Source organism: Rattus norvegicus, chromosome 10 (assembly GCF_021556685.1).
Source record: "Rattus norvegicus strain SHRSP/BbbUtx chromosome 10, alternate assembly SHRSP_T2T, whole genome shotgun sequence".
Taxonomy (NCBI): Eukaryota; Metazoa; Chordata; class Mammalia; order Rodentia; family Muridae; genus Rattus; species Rattus norvegicus.
In genome coordinates, this window is record NC_141543.1 from 52382400 (window position 1) to 52403264 (window position 20865).

The window sequence follows — 20865 nt, forward strand, 5'->3', positions numbered from 1 at the left end:
AGATGATACTAATTTGGAACTAATAATCCTCTTGCCTCAGCCTCTGAGTGCTTGGATTGTAGGCATGCATTGCCTTTTCTGGTTTATCATGTTCTCTGTGTTCACCAGATCATCAACTGTTCCAAGCATGAAAACACATGTAGCAGGACCCCCATTATTGCAAATATTCAACAAATATTGTTAATAATTGAATACCAACATTTGGATGAGAAGGTTCTATTACTACTGAACAAGCCTGATCCCAGATGAATTAAAATAACTTCAGAAAAGCATTCTGTGAGGAAGGCTAAGCAGGGGAACCTGCAATGAGTACAAAGTTACCCTGAGGCTAACGAATCAGGAGCACCAAACAAGCTTACTACCACTAACTTAGATAAGCAAAGGGATGACAAGAAAATGTCAGTTAATGGGCAGGAATTTTCTTTTCTTTTTTTAAATTTTTTTTTAATTAATTTTTATTTATATGAGTACAGTGTAGCTGTTTTGAGATGCACCAGAAGAGGGCATCAGATCCTATTACAGATGTGGTTTCTGGGATTTGAACTCAGGACCTCTGGAAGAGCAGTCAGTGCTCTTAACCACTGAGCCATCTCTCCAGCCCCAGGAATTTTCTTAATTTAAAAATCTGTCTTAGGTTTTTCCAGCTTAAACTAGTTGGCACTAAAATGAAGGAATGGCAGTACAGCTCAGTGGTGCAATGCCTACCCAAGAGGAGGCTCTGGGTCTGATCTTCACCACTGCTATCAACCCATCACCAAGTCAACCAACCAATACAATGAAGTAGCAGCTGAATGTGACACCATCAAATCCTCATCTATTTCTCGGCATCTCAGGAAGAGGATCCTGATGCGCATGCACTTTCTGCAACCTAGCAAGACAGAACTCAATGTCCTATGTGGAGCCCAAAGACAGGGACAGCTGTCACAGAAACTAAGCACCAGCATGATTCTTGATTACTAGAAAAATAGTCTATCCTTAAGAGCTTCTACTGTTTGCTACTTCCCCTCATCAAGACTACAGAAGAGGGAGCTGGAGAGTTGGCTCAGTGGTAAAGACTGCTTGTTACCCTTGCAGAAGATCTGGGTTCAGTTCCTAGCACCCATGTGACACTGCACAGCTGTTCTAGGGGACCTAATATTCTTGTCTGGCCTCTGTAAGGATCCACACATGTGGGACATGTACATACATACAGGCAAAATATTCATAAAGGTAAAATTAAATTAAAAAACCTTAAAACAACAACAGCAACAGAGATGGCCAAGAATTGTCCCTAACTCCAGTTCCAAAGGACTTAATATCCTCATTTGGTCTCCATAGGAATGCATGCAGTACATTTACATACAGTATACAAAATACTCATACACATAGAATAAAAAGAAATACATTAGGGGTTAGGGATTTAGCTCAGTGGTAGAGTGCTTGCCTGGCAAGCGCAAGGCCCTGGGTTCGGTCCCCAGCTCCGAAAAAAAGAAAAAAAAATACATTTAACAAAACAAAACAGAAAGGGAGATGCAGTTCAGCTGGCAGAGTGCTTGCCTAGCATGCACAAAGCCCTGGGTAAATCCTCAGCAATGAGCATAGGGGCACACAGCAATCTGTCATTATCGGTGACATAGCAAGTTTGAAGCCAGAGATAAACAAGACTATCAAAACAACCAACAATAAACACCCAAAGAAACTAATCTAAAAAGGGCAGGCACAGTGATATCTACCTAGGAAGGCTGAGGTAGAGAAGTCTCTTGATACTAGGAATCTAAGGATGGACTGGAAGCATAGCAAGATTTTATTTACCTCTTTAAAAACAAAACAAAGAAGGGATTGAAGGAGAGAGGGACAAAAAGTCAGCAGCTTCACTAGAAAAACTAGCAAAGAGGGCTGCAGACACAGCTCAATGGTAAAGAGCTGGTTCTCCTAGTGTCATGAATTCACAGTGGCTCAGGTTCCACTAGAACCACCATCACCCACCCAAGAGAATGGTATGGTTCAGTTGTCCTGATTTCTCAAATAAAATGATTTTTAAAAGACCAGCAAGAGCACAGCAACCTTAAGACTACCTTCTCCTGCATGGACTTGTCCTCAGGCTCTGATAGGCACACTCAAGAGGCAATGAGAAAGCACTTACTTCGAGACGGTCTGAATGATAAATACATCTTTCCCTCTCACAGACTCCTGGATTTGAACTCGTGTTTCTAAAGGGAAAAGAAGGAAAGATATAGCTCAAACTTTTAAAACATTCAACAAGTCTGCATTAATTTTCAACCTTAAAGAATACAGAAACCCAGAACTACCAACAAACAGCAGAACGCACTGACATGTCACCATTAATCATACTTTTGAATCAAATCTGGGCTTCTCCACTCACATTTAAGTAGTGTCTGCTGTGTCACAGAGTACAGCCTAGAAATGATGTACTCAATCACGCAACCAGCATCAACAAGAACAGAGGCATAAGCGCAGTATGCTGTGGGACAAAAGAAGACCGCTAACTATCCTTGCTCTGGTGACTGTCCCTAGCAACAATGGAACAATCCACAGGGTAGGACTGCAACATCAACACGAGAGGAAAACCACAGGGTGAGGTATGGCTCTACATCCACAGAGAAATCATGTCACCATTGGCCATTTTAATACTCAAGAAGCTGAGACAGGAGGATAGAAGAATTAGAAGCTAGCCTGGACTACAAAATAAAACTCTGATTCATAAAACAGCAAACAAAAGCAAATCAAAAAAATTTTAAAAAAATTTTAAAAACCCCAATCACTTGAGGACAGAAATCGTATAAAACTAGCAACAACAGAAAGCCTTCAAAAATCATAATTATAGCAGATAATTTCTTGAAATGTGATTAAAGTATTCTATTTATGTGCAAGAACTTATGTCAGAGACATGGCCAGCTATTTAAGGATTGTGTCTTGATGTCTGTACCTTACTTTCAAATGCAACACATTTAGTGAGCAAAACACCAAACCTATGTAGACATCAATACAGCCAATCATGGTACTACTATTCTCTCAATTAGTTCATATGTTTGAAAGTTTTCATTAAAAACGTTTGCAAGCTGGACATGTAGCTCAGTGGTAGAATGCCTTAGCAGGCTCTGTGCTCTGTAGTGATAGCCACTTTTATACCAGCATTCAGGAAGCTAAGGCAAGAAGATCTAAAGTTTGAGGCTGACCTGGGCCACATTGTAAGTTCAAGGCCAGCTTGGGCTATGTAGTAAGGCACTGATTCTAAACTAACAAAATCATTAGAAAAAAAAAATAGTGTACTTGCAAAGGAATGGGGTGTGATGCTACAAATGAGTTTTAGACACAAAAGATCTGGATTTAAATCCTTGTACTGCTACTCATGGGACCTTGTATCTATCTCTGACCCAGATTTTCAGTATGTACAAACAGTAAGGAATACAGAAGTTAGTTCCTCTGCAATAAACCAAAGACTTTCTACCCCATTACTCCTGAGCCTGGGAGTGAATAAACCTGGCCATAGCCCCACTCCTCCTACAGCTCTCCCTCATCCAGTCTCCCAGAAAAGAACCTCCCCGGATTTCAGTCACAGTTTGTCCTGTAGCCACCATCTTAGGAAAATAAGGAAGAAGAAACAGCTTTTTAAAGTTTAACTACTAGATGAATTCCTGTAGTGAAGAGAATGAACGAGTGTTTAATGAGCACCTACTATGTGTCAAAAGGTGTCAAGTACAGAGATTATTCCATTTATTACTGCCCAAGAATAAAGAGTAAGATTCTCATGTCCATATAAGCTGCCACTCCCCCTGCTAGAATAATTTCACTAAGAATACCCACCATTCTAAAGAAATACCAAAGATTAAATGACATTTTCTTACAACTGTGTCCTAGCAACATTTTAAGGAATTAACAACCTGTGGTCTTAGAGGAGATAAAGAATAACCAGCTGGGGTTAGAGTGCAGCTCAGTAGGTAGGCATGCATGAGGTCCTGGGTGCAACAATGCAGCACATGCAGCGTGGGCGTGTGTAGTCCTGGGCATGCCCACACACCTAAACACTAAAAGTACAGGCACACAGGACTTATGTTACCTACGGCAAAACGATCTCAACCAACAGGTAAGCTGAGGAGCTAGTTATACTTATGCAGTGTTTACTGAATGAGACCCAAGAACCATCAATCAAACCACGTGACTTGCACCAGGGATATTTCTATACAGCATAGTAAGGACTGAAAACAACACTCCTCCACCTGGCCTGCCTGACTTCCTGCTTTCAGAACTGACTAGATGACTGAGTCTGTCTGACAGTCAAGGATAACTTGATGACCCGTTACACCACATTCTGCAAGAAGATCCATAATACATATGTCCAAGGAAGCTCACCTCTGTTAGGTTCCTGGTAAACCTGCACTTTGCCCATCTCCACCCCCAGCCGCCTAGAGAAGAGAAAGGGGAAAAGCTGAGAAGGCAACAGAATAGACCCAACATCTTTACTATTAAAGATGACTTATAAGTTGACAAAGATAAAAGTCATTCTATTATGAAATAAAGTAAATATTATACCATATCTGTTTGTTGCCTACCCTTACCTCCACCCCATGACCACCCAAGGCCTATGCAATCTGTCTCTCCTGCTTCATGGGCCATATCCTAGTACTCCGTGCCCTACTACCCACATTCCCTACAGGCACCAACCTCTTTTTTTTTTTTTTTTTTTTAAAGATTTATTTATTTATTATATATAAGTACACTGTAGCTGTCTTCAGATACACCAGAAGAGGGCATCGGATCTCTTTACAGATGGTTGTGAGCCACCATGTGGTTGCTGGGAATTGAACTCATGACCTCTGGAAGAGCAGTCGGGTGCTCTTAACCGCTGAGCCATCTCTCCAGCCCAAGGCACCAACCTCTTTACTACATGCAACAGGCCTTGGAACCTGTTGCTCCCTCTGCAGAGCGGTGTGGGCTCTGTACCAACCCTCATTGGACGGCTTGTTTGAGTCTCTCAGTTCTTAGACATTCCCTGGTTTAAAGGTGCCTGAGCACCTAAGCTAGGACAGACTATTACACCCATCCTTATGGCTCACTGCCTTCTTCCTAGCATCTGTTACCACCTGAAACCACCTAGTTAGTTATCCGAGCTTGCTGGCTCCCACACTAAAATGTAAATCAAATGAAAAGAAAGCTTTTGACTGACCTGCTGACATTAACTCACAATACTCACATCAAGGTTTTATGCACTGCAGGGCTCTGGTATATGTTTAAACTATAAGCTGTAAGCTATCCTCATATACTACACATCCCTGCTTGCTAGACAATAATTGATCTATGGTTGTGCCTACCACACTCCTGGGAGCTGTGGTCACTCACACACTGCAGTGCTGAGTATATTCAGATGCCATGCACATCAGCTAGACCTGGTTATGGATTTGATAATCACTGCTAGTCTGATTATCACACTTAAAATTACCACACATAGCGACTATGGATTTGAATAGTAAAACTGGAACTCACTCTGCAATTTTCTTTGAAAGCTCCATACATGATGAATTGGAATTTGCTGAAAACAACACGAGGCCTCCTTTGGTTATGTTCATCTTGGTTTCTAATTCAGGAGGCGCCACACAAAACATCAAAACCTTCTTGGCGTTCCAATTCTAAGAGCCTAGAAAAAAAAAGTATAGATAAAAGACTATCATATATAAAATATACCCGAGCAGATTTTGTTTTAAACAAAGAATGATGTCAGCAGAAGGAAAAGAGCTGCCACCAAAATGGTGGCTCTTATCTTAAGGGAGATACAGTATGGGCAAGTACAACCCTTGGATTTAAGATTGCAAATGGCACCACACAACTCCATTACTTTTCATACCATACCCACTGGGAATAAATAATAAACTTACAAGAAAGGCGGAGCTGAAGAGCTCAGTGTTTTACTGTTTGCTGCTTAAAGTCAATTATGGACAACCTCCTGTTATTCTCCTGTTATCCTGTATTCTGTTAACCTCTCTGTTATTCTTCCTGGATTAACACAGAAAAATGGCAGAGCCATTAGCAAGGACATGGACTAGCTGATCCTTAAACAAAGAATAAATGGCCCAGATCCTTCTATAACACCTGCTCCCCACACCCCCACCCCACAGCAGCTCTGGGCCACATCTAAAGTGCATCTTGTAAGTCCTGGAGGTGGCTCTGTGCTTTAGAGCACCTGGTCAGGGCACACCTTTAAATCCTAGTACTCAGGAGGCAGAGGCAGAGAGGCAGAGAGGCAGAGAGGCAGAGAGGCAGAGAGGCAGAGAGGCAGAGGCAGAGGCATCTCTGTGAGTTCAAGGCCAGCCTGGTCTACACTGTGAGTTCCAGGACAGTCAGAACTATAGTGAGACACTGTCTCAAAACCAAAACAAAACAAAAACAATATAAGTAAAAATTTCAACTTGTCATATTTCTTCCCCTCAACTGGGACAAGGCTGACTAGATAATAACCTTGAAGGAAGTGGTCCTCAAGGGGCAGATAAGAGTAGGGCCTGGCCTCTCTGGGCTAAGAATCCTCCTCCCACAGGGAGAGTGCTAGATTGGGTGGAAGATGGGACTATCCAAGTGTACACATCCTGTCTTCTCTGTGTTTACTCAGCTTGGCCAGCTCTCAGGAGGCTTATCTGGCTCTGTTTTGTTTTGTTTTACTGTTTTATTTTATTATGAAAACTAAAATATGGGGCTGGAGAGATGGCTCAGTGGTTAAGAGCACTGACTGCTCTTCTAGAGGTCCTGAGTTCAAATCCCAGCAACAACATGGTGGCTCACAACCATCTGTAAATGAGATCCGATGCCCTTTTCTGGTGTGCATGAAGACAGCTACAGTGTACTTATATATAATAAATAAATAAATCTTAAAAAAAAAAACTAAAATATTTGTTATGCCCCAAACAAATACATCTCCCTAGTAAAACCTGAGACATCACCACGAAGGCTAAATCCGCCAGCACTGGCCTGGCTCTTCCAGGACCCCTCCCCTGACAATTAGGGTTCTTTCACTTTGTGCACAGACTGCTGCAGGCCTTTCCCACACACTAGACACTGAACTCTACAGAAATATGGAAAAACATATTCAATACTTCTAGCTCGAAAGAGTATCAATGTGAATATCTGTTAAGTTGCTTGTTCAAACAACTTGAGTGACGGGATGAGCTATTCTATTTTCCTAACTGCTGCCTCAACTTCCACAGTGTGGCTGCTATGTTGTGGTCAGTGGATCATCATCCAAGACAGGCTTCATGCATACACACAGGGGATCACCTAGTCCTAGGTAGCTAGGTGCAGTTCTACCATCAGGCTAGGAGAGCACATTGTAACAGAGCAGCTTTTAAGGGATATTCTAAATGAGAAGCCCAGGGTTCCAACACAGGTTACGGAGCAATTTCTCTGAAGCTTACAAGTCACAAACAAACGTCTATATGGCCAACCAACTAAGGAGTCCGCTGGTGCACACACTGTGAAAAGTGGCTGTGGACCAGGAGTCCACAGATACTACTCAGTCAAGCCCAGTCCTTCCAAAGCCTGGACCATTTCACTATCCTTTCTAGATATGCTGAGCACAGCCACAAAGCCTAAACACTCATCCTGTCCCTTCTGCAACAAGTATTTCAATCCTTGCTTTCAGAGAATGTGGCTTAGCTTCAAAAAATGGGATGATAGAAAAGAAACATTGCACTGGCAGGACTGTAGTGATGGCTGGAGGGTTAGAAGCAATTACTGTTCTTACAGGGGACACAGTGGAGGCTTGCAGCAACCACACAGCAGTTCACAAAGTCTTGGTTATTTACTAAATTCAGTAAAATGCCTGGGTGGTCACTTCTTTATACTCTATAAACTTCAAATAAGAAGTCCCTAAATAACAATACAAGAGACCCTGAGAGGACCTGGGCAGTATAAAGTATTAAGGGTAGGAAGGGTTCTTTTACTTTAGCCTTTCTCTGCTAGGTCTACAGGATTCTAGTCCCTAGACCTGGAGCCCTCATCTCTGAGGCCCATCACCACAAATTCTACCTTAGAACCGGTCCTCCTCTCCTTGCAGCCTATGGTTCTTTCCTTGAAGATTTAAAGGAAACATCCTACTCTTCATTCAATGGCCCAGGCTCTCTTCTCCATGTGCTCCTCTAGGACATCTGAAGCCTTTCCTTCTGTGGCTCAGATGAACATAACAGCCTGCCTGGTCTCCTAAGCTGAATGCAGAGCCACAGCTCGTAAAGTCAAACTGACATTGAGGGTTGGAGTATGGCTTAACAGCAGGCGGCTTGCCCAGCACCAGGCAGGCCTTGGGCTCCATGCCACGTCCTCATGTAAGCCCACCCTTGAACATCAGAGGCAGGCAGGGCATGGACAATCACTATGACTGCCCAACTCACAAGCCACTCACCTCTAAGAGTTGCCTCTAGTTCCACTTTGCCTCCCACTGAGAAATTCCAACAGTGTTTTTGTTTTTTGAGACAGGGACTCTCTATGTAGCCCTGGCTGGCCTGGAACTCACTACCAAGTCAAGGCTGGCTTCAGACTAACAGATATCCACCTGCCTCCCAAATATTGAGATTAAAGGTATTTATGTGCCACCAAGACCAGCCTCCCACTTAGATGTGCTACTTATCAGGCTAAGAATCACTAGCTGTTGGTGCTCATCAGCACAAAGTTTCCCTGTGAAATGGAAAGCACAGAGACTGCTCCCACTCTCCCCCTGTAAGTGTTTTCATGTTAACCTAAACTTACTTTAGAATATGAAAGTTATTTATGCATGGGCGAAAACACATCTTTTTTCTAGAGACTCTCAAGACCTTTTGAAGAGCAAATCACATTCATCTCTGAATGAGACAAGCTGTCAGGTCTTTAGAGGTCTCCACAATGTGAAGAGGTCTCCACAATGAAGATCACTTGTTTTAGATACATTTAGCACCGGGGTATTTCGACATTCATATTAGAGATGATAAAGCTGCATGATCTGTGCTGTTTCCCCTCTAAAGCATCCACTGTGTACCCAACCCTTCTAGAGATGGCTAGAGGAAGGCAGCTGTGAGTTATACAACAGGCCTGAGCCACAGCCTAGACCTGTAGACCTTCCAGACAGTCAAGACAGGGGCTTGGAAATGGCTTCTCCACCAAAACGCCAGGTCCAGGCTGCAGAGGCTCAACAGTATGTGCTGCACAAAGCCTCACTTCAGGGACAACAGTTTGCAAACACAACCGAAAATCATTTGTTAGCAAAAAGGATACAGGAGTTACTTTCATTAACTCACTCCTGGAAAACCTTCTTCAGTGGTAGGGCACTTGCCTATCATGCACAGGGCCTGGGTTCCAACTCCAGCATGGAAAAAAAGCTGGCATTGATGAGATGGATTAGAAGTGTACCTTAGTGAAAACTGGATGCTTTGTGCTGCAGGCCTGGGTTCAGTCACCAACACTAAAATAAAATGTACAGGCAGGTGGTGCTGGTGCCTTTAATCCTACCACTTGAGAGGCAGAGGCAGGTGGATTTCTGAGTTGGAGGCCTGCCTGGTCTACAGAGCAAGTTCCAGGACAGTCAGGTTGACACAGGGAAACCCTGGCTTGGAAAACCAATAAATATACAAATTAGTTAATTAACAACAAATAGATAAAAAGTACAAAATAAACTGAGGCCTGGGCATGGTGGCACATACCTTTAATCCCAGTGGTCAGGAGGCAGAGGCAGGCAGATCTCTTATGAGCTTGAGGCTAGCCTGGTCTACAAAAAGTTACAAGACAGTTAGTGCTGTTACACAGAGGAGAAACCCCCCATCTCCAAAATAAAATAATTGGGAAACTGCAGGGCAGAGCTAAAACTACATTGCTCTTCCACATTTTTTGTTTGTTTGTGACAACTTGGCGATGCAGGAAATAGATCTAAAACTATTTTAAATATGGAGAAGTAAATTAACTTTATTCATTTAATGTGTATGGGTGTTTTGTCTGCACACCACATGTTGGACCAGAAGAGGGTGTCAGATCCTATGGGTCTGGCATTAGAGGTGGTGGTAGGCTCCATGTGGGTGGATGCTAGAACTCATACCCAGTCTTGAACTGCTAGAACTCTTAACCAGCCAGCTCTCCAGTCCCCACACCTGTGGAAGCAGGTTTTTAATAGTAAGACAGGTTTAACATTACTTTCCAGACTTTTTAACAAAATCTTACTAAGGTAAAAGCTTCTCCTTCAGCATCTTCCTCACAACAGTGGCCCCTAAAGGACAGAGTGCGGTAGCAGTCTGATTTGCAGTACAGTTCCTTGCATACAACAATAGGTTGCACAATTCTCAGTCACACAGAGCATGACTGACGAACTACAGTCAACAGGATCAGACAAATACCCAAATCTTGAAATGTCTATTGCAAACATACCTTATTCAGAAAAAGAAGATACATATTAAATGCCAAAGAAAGAACACAGAACTATGTTTTGGTGTGGAGTTTATCACAAGTATAGAGCTATCAATGATGATAAATGCAATTTTTAAAAAAATGACTTTGTAGCCCTCCTTGCCTGGAACTCGCTATGCAGACCATGCTGGCCGCCTCGAACTCAAGATCCTTCTACCTGCCTCTGGGATTAAGAGGTATGCCACCAAGCCCTACAAACTGCAAGATTATTTAAGAGCAGAAACACTGGCTCTATGTTAAACCTCAGAGTAGCTAATGAATATAATGTGCATATCTCTGCAAAAATTGGGTAATAATCATACATACCATAGCAGTTAAAGGACAAGAAAGGTTTCCTATAGTGGGGCTCAGCAGCGTGCATTATTTTTATTTGTGCATTTAAATTGTTAAGCACTAGAGCATGGGATGGGTCAATGGCAGGCCGCTAGCATTGCTTCTTCACCTTGCATTCGACCCCAGCACCACAAGGGGAAAAAAAAAGAAACCGTAAAACATTAGAACTCGCACTTCCTCAGGCCTCAAAACTGGGTTCAGTATTTTCGTATTCCTCACAAATGCTAAACATCCAAATTGTGTCAATATCAAAATAAGAAAAATAAATCCTTATCAACAATGTACAGATTGAGGAAAATATTTTCGGGCACAGTATCTTTTGCGGCTCCTCCTCCTCCTCCGTCTGAATGGAGCACAATCATCCACCCACTAAGGCCGGTAGAGCCGAACACGGGGCCCCGGGCTCGCCCGGAGCAACAAGGGTCACGGCTCCCGCCCGGCACCGCGCGGGCTCGCGGGGCCCGCCGTCCGCCCGCCGCGGCTCCCGCCCGCCTACCTGGTCCCGACCCCAGCCCGGCCCGCCGCAGCCTCGGCTGCCGAAGGAAAAGAGCTCAGAGCTCCGCACAGCGTCTTACAGCAAAATGGCGACTCCAAGCGCGAGAAAGTCGTGCGAGAGTGCGAGGCTGGGGGCGGGGCCTGAGGGCAACTGACTGGAGTGGGCGAGGCCATCGAGAGGCGTGGTCGAGGGTGGGGGAGAAGGTGGGATGGAAAGCGGTGCATTTGATGCTGTGGGCGTGGCCCACTTGGGTGGGCGTGGTCAGACGCGAGGAAATGTGGGGAGAATTAGAGTGGGTGTGGTCAGAAGTGTGGTTGAAATTCATAGGTTCTGGCTGGGTTCAAGTCTTTACTGTCCTGCAAGCTTGAGCAAGTCACCTCTTTAGCCCGATTTCCTCTTCTGAGAAAGAGATGAAAGCAGTAACCCCATCCCCTGGGGTTGGGAGGAGTGAGAAGTCCGCGAACCTCTCAGCATGGTTCTTGGCATAGAGTCGATGCGCAGTTATCACTCATAATTAAGTGGTATATTGCTTTTCCAGAGTAGCTGAGTTTGGTTCCCAGAACCAATGTAAGGCAGCTCTCAACTGCCGGTAACTCTAGCTCCAAGAGATCTGATGTCTCTGGCCTTCTCAAGCACCCGCACTCACAACATATACCCAAACATAAACACATACAAATAATTAAAATTACTAAAAATTGTTTTAAAAGAATTTGTAGCTCTGGGTGACCTGGAATTCACAGAGATCTGTCTCTGCCTCCCGAGTGTTAGGATTAAAAGTGTGCCCATCATTCAGCAAATTGGTTGCTGTTGATATATCACTGAATTCTTTTTTTTTTAAGATTTATTTATTTTATGTACTTGAGTACACTGTAGCTGTCTTCAGACACACCAAAAGAGGGCATCGGATCTCATTACAGATGGTTATGAGACACCATGTGGTTGCTCGGAGTTGAACTCAGGACCTCTGGAAGTGCAGTTGGTGTTCTTAACCTCTGAGCCATCTCTCCAGCCCACTGCTGAATTCTTTATACCTAAAATATGGTGATCCCTTACTATTTATAACATAACAAACACGTATCACATGCCAGGTATCAAGACATTTATTATGTATTTAAGTTTTATATTAATATATATTAACAGTAACTTTCAGAAATGGGATAAGACTTATCTCCATTTAATTGCTGTGGGAACTCTCAGCTTCCAGTGACAAAGCAATGGGCAGGCGCTACCTGTAGTGCCTTGCTCCATGTGTATACTTAAGGATTCCCATACCTGCACTTCCAGTTCACAAGTGAGACATACACAAGGAGACATATTGGAGAGTGCACAGACACCTAGAATTAAATTATCAGAAGGCTGGGGATGGTTAAATTCATAGGAGGGCATGTGGGTAGCTAATTCATGGGAGCTGTGCATGAAAACTGGAAAGAAGCTGTGTCTGAGTGACTGATTAGAATTTCAGTCCTGTAGGGATGATGGGGATGTTGCAGGTTCAGAGGCTAGTTTACCTTTTCTTGAGTTAGTTCTGGCCCTCCGGAATAGCCCTTTCTTGCTGACCTCTGTGTCAAAGCCAACATCTACAGAACCTTTTATAAGTTTTACTCAAATGTATTCCTTAGGCATTAATTTAAAATTGTTTTTTTTTTCTTTTTTTTTTTTTTTTCGGAGCTGGGGACTGAACCCAGGGCCTTGCACTTGCTAGGCAAGCGCTCTACCACTGAGCTAAATCCCCAACCCTAAAATTGTTTTTTAACTATTGAGATTATGACGTAATTTACATCTCCTCCTTCCCTTTCCTCTGTCCAGACCTTATGCACTCTGCCATGCACAGCTTCATCCCTCTTTTGTCTCAATTGTCCTTAAGTATGTGACGTGGAAATCCAAGGGCTCTTTGGGAAGTCAATTGGATGGTGTTTTGCTGGGGCAAACGCCTAAACAAAAATTTTGTTAAAGTGGACATAGGTGTAAAGACCAAGGCAGACTCAGGAAGGAATGTCTCACTGAAGAGGACCTAAGAGATAGGGTGTTCTGCTAAAGCAAGCATGTGATGGAGGATTCTTTGCTAACAACATGAATATATGGGTCTGCCTTACATTGTGTAGCTCCATTTGTTGGGACTCCATAGAGAGAAACACACAAAAACAACTTCTGGTAGTGTGCTGTTTGTTGCCACTTCCAAGGACTCAGGCTGACGAATGCAGGTGCTGAGGCAAGAGCCATAGTGAGGCAAGACACATGTTTGGAGGGTACAAATAGGACTCCATGGAGTGACAGAGACAGAGCTTTGGCTTGCTGGTACAGCTAGAACCTCTCTAAACAGGTCCACTCTCCCCCGCATCTCCTTTCTTTTCCACTACCTCTGGTGGGTGGGGGGTTACAAGGAAGGTTAAAGTGTTTAAGAACCATCATTAAAAATAAGATTTGAAAAAAAAGTTACAGACATGGGTATTCCTAAAAACATAAATACAACCTGTACATGATTTTTGATTGATGATTGTTTGAAACTGGCTCACCATTGATGGTGGTGCAGGCTTTTAATTCCAGCTCTTGGGAGGCAGAGGAAGGAGGCTGGTCTGTGAGGCTGAGGCCAGCCTGGTCTACAGAGAGGGAGTTCTGGGATAGCCAGAGCTACACAGAGAAACCCTGTCTCTAAAAAACAAGAAGGGAGGGAAGGAGGCAGACAGAGAAGGGATCTCATGTATCTGAGGTTGGACTGTAACTTTATGGAAGCCAAGGATGACCTTCAACCTGTGACCTTTTCGAGTGCTGGATTTGTTGGACTTTCTGTCTTGGGACACACCCTCATGGTGTGGAGGTTTGACTCCACCAGACACTTCTTGCAGTGGAGATGGAACTGGCCAATCAGTAGAAGTTAGACCTTTCAGCTCACAGGTTCACTGCTAAGCCTGGGCAACTAAGCATCAGCGCTGCTCCCAGCCTATAGTAGAGCTTGCTCCCTTCAGCTCACACTTTGGATCCACCACCTTTCTTTCTATGCCTGGAAAGAGACCATCTGAGAAGGACTCAAAGAGAACAGAGAGCAGGATAGAGACCATGCCCAGCTGAGTTTATGTAGAATTTGGAAGCCAACTCTACCTGGACTGCTTCCAAAGCGAGTGTCCCTTGGTTTTCAACCTTGAAGACACAGCTGGTGTTCCATTCCTGCCCAGAAGGCATTCACTTCCTTCTTCAGTCCCCTCCCCGACCAAGTCTTCCAAACACTATTGAGACTGTTTGAGAAGACCGTTTACCACTCCCTTCTCAAATAAAACAATCCCTGTTTTGAGCCCAACCCAGCTGCTTATTGTCCACATCCTGACTATCCCTCGTTGAAAATGTTTGGGAAGTGTTTTGGATTTCTGATTTTTTTTTTTTTGTCCCCTGGACTTTGGGGAATCTGCATATACATAATGAGATACTTTAAGATCAGGCTCAGGTCTAAACAGAGAATTTACTTGTCTTCCCTGCCCAAGTTGGGAGTTCCACTTTTGGCCTGATAAGAGACCTGTGTGGAGAAATGGAAACCTATGCCTCTGGCTGCTGGCATGGTTGGGGCTTATGGATTTGCCTTCATAAGCCTGCTGCTTTGCAATAAAGTTGATCCTTGATCAGAACTTTGTTTGATCCTTCTCTTGTTCTTGTCCTTTAATTCCCAGACTCCCATTAGAGGTACCTACATTGACTGGTGGTCAATGGTCAACTACAGTACTATATTATAAATATAATTTTGGGTCTGAAACAAAGTTTCATGGTGTAAAAGTTTCCATTTGTGGCATCCTTTCTGTGCTCAAAGTGTTTTTGGATTATGAGGCATTTTTGGAGTGGGCTTGGTGGTCTGTAGTTAGTGATGGGATAACTAACTCTACCCAAATCTAAGCCCCAAGAGAATGTTCTTGGTCTCTTGCCAAGCACTATTTCACAGTACCCAGAAATGCCTAGCACAAGTACACTGCCGATATTAAAACACAAAGGGATAATTCATTTTCAACCAAACATGAGTGTCTGTGGCCCAGGAACGTGATTACATGTTTCCCTGAATAACATGGATGTAGAAATGGTCTCACGACCCTTTTATAGTTGCAGAACAAAAGAAAGTCATAAATCAAAGTATTTACCAAATCCATTGTGGGATCACCAGCTAAGCAGGTGATAGCAGAGAGGAGAAATCTGTGCTCTTGTTGATCTCAGATGCTGTCTCATGATATTCTTGGCTTTTGACTTGAGGAAGCTGGTAGTCCACTTACTTTAGTGCATTCCAAAAGGTTTGTCCTGATATTGGCAAGGATGTAATGAAGATTAATAAAACCCAAGATGCTTTGTTCTGGCTTTCCAACATTTCAGCTCTCCATAATCAAGAAGTTCTGATTGCTATCTACCCAGATCTTTCCTCTGAGGACTTCAGTTCACAGAGCTACAGTGTCAAGTGTACCCCTTTTCTTAATGGAGAGTTAACTGTTTTATATGTGCGAAACACAAAGAAAGTAAAAATAGCAAAATAAAACAAAACAAAAAAGGGGGTGGGGATTTAGCTCAGCAGTAGAGCACTTGCCTAGCAAGCGCAAGGCCCTGGGTTCGATCCCCAGCTCCAGAAAAAAAGAAAAAAGAAAAAGAAAAAAAAAAAACCAAAAAACAAAAAAACCAATCCACTCTGATTAGCCAGCTCTAGCTGGTTCCTGCCTGCCTATCACTACTCCCATGATTCCCAGTAAGAAGACTCATTTCCTAGTTCCCCTTTGCACACACATACAGCTAGACATTGTCTTTGCTGCCACCACTCCTCCATCTACTTTTCCCCTTCAGAAGACTAGAAATCTTCGGTAGGGTGATATCAAGTCTCTCAGGCTCTTATTCTCTTATTACATGTAACATCACTGAGTCCTGCCCTTGCTTCAAACAAATACAAAGCTAAATTATTTTTCACCCTGTCCCAAAATGAGCATCTAGAGCTTCTGAGTAATCACATACAGGTGTCAGTGTTCTGGCACAAATCTTGTGATTCTGTCATGGATCTACCCTCATCTCCCATAGGCACTGTTTATTAAATGTATTCTTTAATTTTTATTTTGAGGTAGATTCTATTATGTAGCTTTGGCTGTCCAGGAACTCACTCTACAGACCAGACTGGTCTCTGATATGCAGAGCTCCACCTGTCTCCCCATTGCTGGGATTAAAGATGGTGCTACCATGCTAAGTAGCACTGCATTTTTAGGGTCATGCATTTTTAGGGCCATGCATTTTTAGGGCCATTGTTTCAGATCCAATTTCCTGATTTACCTGCCAAAAACAGTGTCTGGAACTTCTGACTCCTCACTCAAAGATAATATTCTCACCAGGGTTCACAAAGGATAAAGGGGACTTGGGAACGACTTAATAGTCTGCACTGGGGGTTGGGGATTTAGCTCAGTGGTAGAGCGCTTGCCTAGCAAGCACAAGGCCCTGGGTTCGGTCCACAGCTCAAAAAAAAAAAAAAAAAAAAAAAAAAAAAAGTCTGCACAGCTGCTGAGTCAATGATTCAGAACGCTCAGTGAGCGGCCAAATGCCATCTAGAACTGGGTGCATGTACGAGACAAGTTCTCTGAGCACTACTGCTCAGAGACAAAGATGAAGGATAGTTAAAGTGAATTCTGTGCTTCTCCTCCCGGGTTTTCACATAGTTGAGTCCACAAGCTCATGACTAATTTGCCCCAACTCAGGTTCCTCTTCTTTGTTCTTCAGAGACTACGAAAGGCCATTTCTGACAGGTCATATCTAACCGAGCACGGTTCTTATGCTGGACTGTAGAAAAGCTCCTCTTGTGGGAACCAGTGAACACTGTACTATGGAAAATAAATCATTCATTCATTTATTGAATGTTCTCAAAATAATTAAAGTTGTGTATCAGCAGTTTTAAGCACAGTATTCCCAAGCAGGAGAAATGCTACTTCACAGGGCCAGCTGGGTAGAGAAGGGAGTAGAAAACGGATGAGTTGGAAAGAGGGATGCCATTCTTTCTACCTGAAGTGCTGCAGGAAACGGACACCAAGTACTAGCTCCATGCAGAAGGGATGTATAGGAACCCGGGCGATAGATGCATCCAGGACCTACTCTGTGTCCGCATCTCTTCTGCATTCAACTCAACTTCCTTCTACCGTTATAAATAAACTAACGAGAGCTACACCAGCTCCTATAACTGATTCCTGTGAGGCTGCTATTCTTCCTAGTAGAGAAAAGGGCACGTGAGGGCTGTAGGAAGTAATTATGTCAACAACAGATCTCCAACATGTGACAGTTAAAGAAAATCCACATAGCAAGAAAACCAATTCACTCATAATTCCTCTACTTACATTTTCATGGTCAATTATTTTCCAGGTTAGGATGTGAATACAGGTGCTGACCCATGAGTGTGTGAACTTGTCTAATTCCATTTTATGAAATACATGATATGAAATAAAAATACAGAAACATAAAGCATTTATTTATTATTGCTATAATCAAGGCAAAAATTTCTTTAAACAATTGGCCTTGATAATGGTAGGATATCAGAACCATTATTCAAGAGTTTGCAGTTGCTCTCCACTGCTGAGATGTCGCTGCTTCTCACACCACCCACAAGACCTTGGTCACACAGGAAGAGCTTGAGAGTAACAGTGCAGTTTCAACACTCGCCTATTCCTGACTTTACACCAACCTCATCCTCTCCAAAATTGTTGATATTATATTTTTAAAAAGTGTAGAAGAGGAGGCCAACTACATCTGCTTACTTGGAAAACCAACTGAGATAAACAGGGTGATTAAGAGAACATGAAAGAATTTAGTGTAAAAATTACAGAAGACATTTTATCACTAGTATAAGGAGGGGTACAGTCTGTCTGCAGGAGCCGGTATGACAGTCACCAAGGGTTTTAAATCCTGGAGCAGGGCAAAGAATATTGACGACCAAGTTTCCGACCCACTCTCAAAAAGCATCTGGCTTGACAAGCCACTTCATATCACCCCAACTGTACCCTAAAAACACTGTCAGCTTTATTTAACCTTGATATACATTTGTACAAGCAATTTAAAAAGACTATTCCACAACGACTCAGTGGGTTTTACCTGGTTTGAAGATAATGCAGTTACAAATGAGAGGTAGAAACACCGTAGTAAAGACCTAAAAATACAAACATCCTATACATAAACGTTCAAATTAACTGCTAGAATTTCATACAGATAAATAATGTAAAAATTACATTACTTTGTTCACCAAGTAAATGAAAACCATTTTCTCTGTTAACTTTAATCAGCACACTAAAGTAAGTGTGGTGCCAAAGAGCTTCTGTGCAGCTATCAGAGCGCAGGTCATTATGTCAAAGTTTTGAAGTAAAAAGATTAAAACCGGTGAATGGTTTATTCAAGTATTAAAGCAGGTAAGTAAAAGAAACCAAATAATATACAACATAGAAACCATTCTTGGGGAGATGTTGATCTGCCATGACCAGCTATTTGTGAACTCAGGGTTAACACTGAGAAGTACACATTAGTCTGGAGAGAGCTGCCCATTTTTCTAAGGGAAAACAAACCTCATTTCTTACTAATTTTATGTAGAAACTCCACATCACTAACAAGCCATTATTCATCACTTTGATTTGGCCCTATAAAATTCTCAAGAGTATTTCTTGATTCATGATAGCTTTCTAATACTGCCCAAATCAACAGCCTTTAATAAAACTAAGGTCACAAGAATCGATGAACATTCTGCATGCACAACAAAAAATGCAAACAATCAGCAACTCAAACTTCCACTGAGAAGATCTGTGGGTGAAGATATATCGCAGGTGAGAAAAATGCAAAGGCTCACATGAACGCAAGTTCTGACCATTTACAAGTTCAGTGGAGAGTACACATGAACTCTGAAAAGGACATATGTATGTAATCAAGTAAAATATTTTAAACAAGTCCATTGTGCCTCAGTTAGTTTTAAATTGCAAAATCCAATACATAGTTATTTAATAAATTAGTGCAATATGAAAGATTTTTGGAAGATTAACGTCATGTCCACATTAGATCAAGTTGAAGATTTCACAGTTCATCCAAGAGTCACCTTGTTTCTTCTTAAAATTCCTTCTCCTGAGCTGTTTAAAGATGCACGCTCAGATTCAGGCAAACTTACCCCAAATCTCAAGTTGTCTGGATGAGCTGTATACTCTTTTGCTTGTGTATGCTTTAGCAAACATGGACTTTCACATATAGCTCAGAGAGCTGAGTGAGGTCACTCACTTTGTTTCCTGTTTAATTATCCACAAGAATAACTGTACTTATGATACTAGTTCTAAGGTACATTTATTTGCCAGGTTCTAATAACTCGAGCCATGTGGACAACTCTTTTGCTTCTGCTTCTAAAAGAGAAAGGAAAGAGGGAGTGACTTCTCCAATAAGGCAGGTTTCCTACAATATGTAGTAGTTTTGTATTGTTTTCCTTCTTAAGTTGCTGTTTGTTCTTTGGTAGTCACCACAGTGTCCTGGGATGGGTGACAGAACCAAGATGTAATCAAATGTATCACCTCCTGTTTCACGCTGGTCCACAGTCAGGCACCTCCTGTTCTATGCTGGTCCACAGACAAGCCTGCTCCTCACACAGCTGCAGTGCTACAGCAGAGCGCTGACAATCTTCTTTCAATACTACATTTATCTAAAAATAAAATGTAAAGTGACATTAATCATAAAAACTATTTGTGTTTTCTAACCCAAGGACAGAGGAACTAAGGGGGGAAATCATGACTCTCACCACCATAGTTCCTGCTCTGTCTTGGCCCCAAGGTGAACATAATGAATATACTTTCTTTCCTCTGACCTGCAACAGTTCAGATATAACCTGCAGGTTAATGCTGCAGTGGAAAACTCAGATTGGCACAACGACTCTCCTTGCTTAGAAGTACAAGTAACTTTAGGAATGCTGTCCTAAAACCACAAAAACAACTCTTCATACCAGATACTAGGGATGGATATATATATACACACTACACACACACTGCACACACACACACACACACACACACACACACACACACACACACAAATATACATACACACATATACATACAGACAGAAATATATCTATGTTTATGTATCATTCTGGTATCCCATCCATCTGCTAGTTATATAAAATATGCAGTACACAGGATCCTTACAATATTCTTTGGTTACTACACCCAGAAAGCTTAAAAGAGTTTTATTCAATAATAAAACAAAGCCCCGGGGTTGGGGATTTAGCTCAGTGGTAGAGCGCTTGCCTAGCAAGCGCAAGGCCCTGGGTTCGGTCCCCAGCTCCGGAAAAAAAGAAAAGAAAAAAAAAAAACAAAAAAAAACAAACCCCCCCTACAGTCTTAAACAAGAACCTGACCACAAATAATGCGATGACAACATAAAGGATGAAAGTAATCTATATTCTATATGAAGCCTCTCTAGTCCTTACAGCATACAGGGCTGGCACTGTTGTCAACATCTCACAAAAAGATTAATAACTTGTTCAAGTTTTTAAAGTCAAGATCCATCTCAGGCAGTATGATTCTACATCTAGAAGACAAATTACAATCTGTTAAATTCAGGGGCTCTTTACCCACAAAGGATTCACTCTAAGATCCCTATTTAGGCCCGAAACTATAAACAATATTGAA

The 20865-nt window shown here is 42.5% G+C and overlaps 2 protein-coding genes across 72 annotated transcripts in view; both read right to left on the reverse strand.

Moving 5' to 3' along the window:
* The window catches only part of Prpsap2 (phosphoribosyl pyrophosphate synthetase-associated protein 2), a 35058-nt gene extending 23710 nt beyond the window's left edge, over positions 1 to 11348 (reverse strand). For 5 of the 50 annotated variants that reach the window (XR_015630151.1, XR_015630147.1, XM_087569473.1 and 2 more), the window contains exons 1-6: positions 11234 to 11326; positions 10711 to 10846; positions 5871 to 5988; positions 5482 to 5632; positions 4351 to 4403; positions 2123 to 2189 (exon numbers count right to left, since the gene is read on the reverse strand). Coding sequence is in view for 31 of the 50 variants with exons in the window: in XM_087569473.1 (XP_087425599.1) it covers positions 2123 to 2189; positions 4351 to 4403; positions 5482 to 5600 (239 nt within the window). In the remaining 19 variants the exon portion in view is untranslated. Of the gene's footprint in view, positions 1 to 2122; positions 2190 to 4350; positions 4404 to 5481; positions 5633 to 5870; positions 5989 to 9360; positions 9558 to 9650; positions 9711 to 10710; positions 10847 to 11233 lie in introns of those variants that run through there. The other 45 variants (XR_015630146.1, XM_087569472.1, XM_087569455.1 and 42 more) reach the window with 21 other exon arrangements.
* Positions 11349 to 17057: 5709 nt separating this feature from the next.
* Positions 17058 to 20865, reverse strand: part of Ulk2 (unc-51 like autophagy activating kinase 2) — a 78870-nt gene continuing 75062 nt past the window's right edge. For 7 of the 22 annotated variants that reach the window (XR_015630553.1, XR_015630552.1, XR_015630549.1 and 4 more), the window contains 2 exons: positions 19753 to 19880; positions 17667 to 19587 (listed from right to left, as the gene is read on the reverse strand). Coding sequence is in view for 11 of the 22 variants with exons in the window: in XM_087571805.1 (XP_087427931.1) it covers positions 19822 to 19880; positions 19977 to 20042 (125 nt within the window). In the remaining 11 variants the exon portion in view is untranslated. 22 annotated transcript variants of the gene reach the window in all.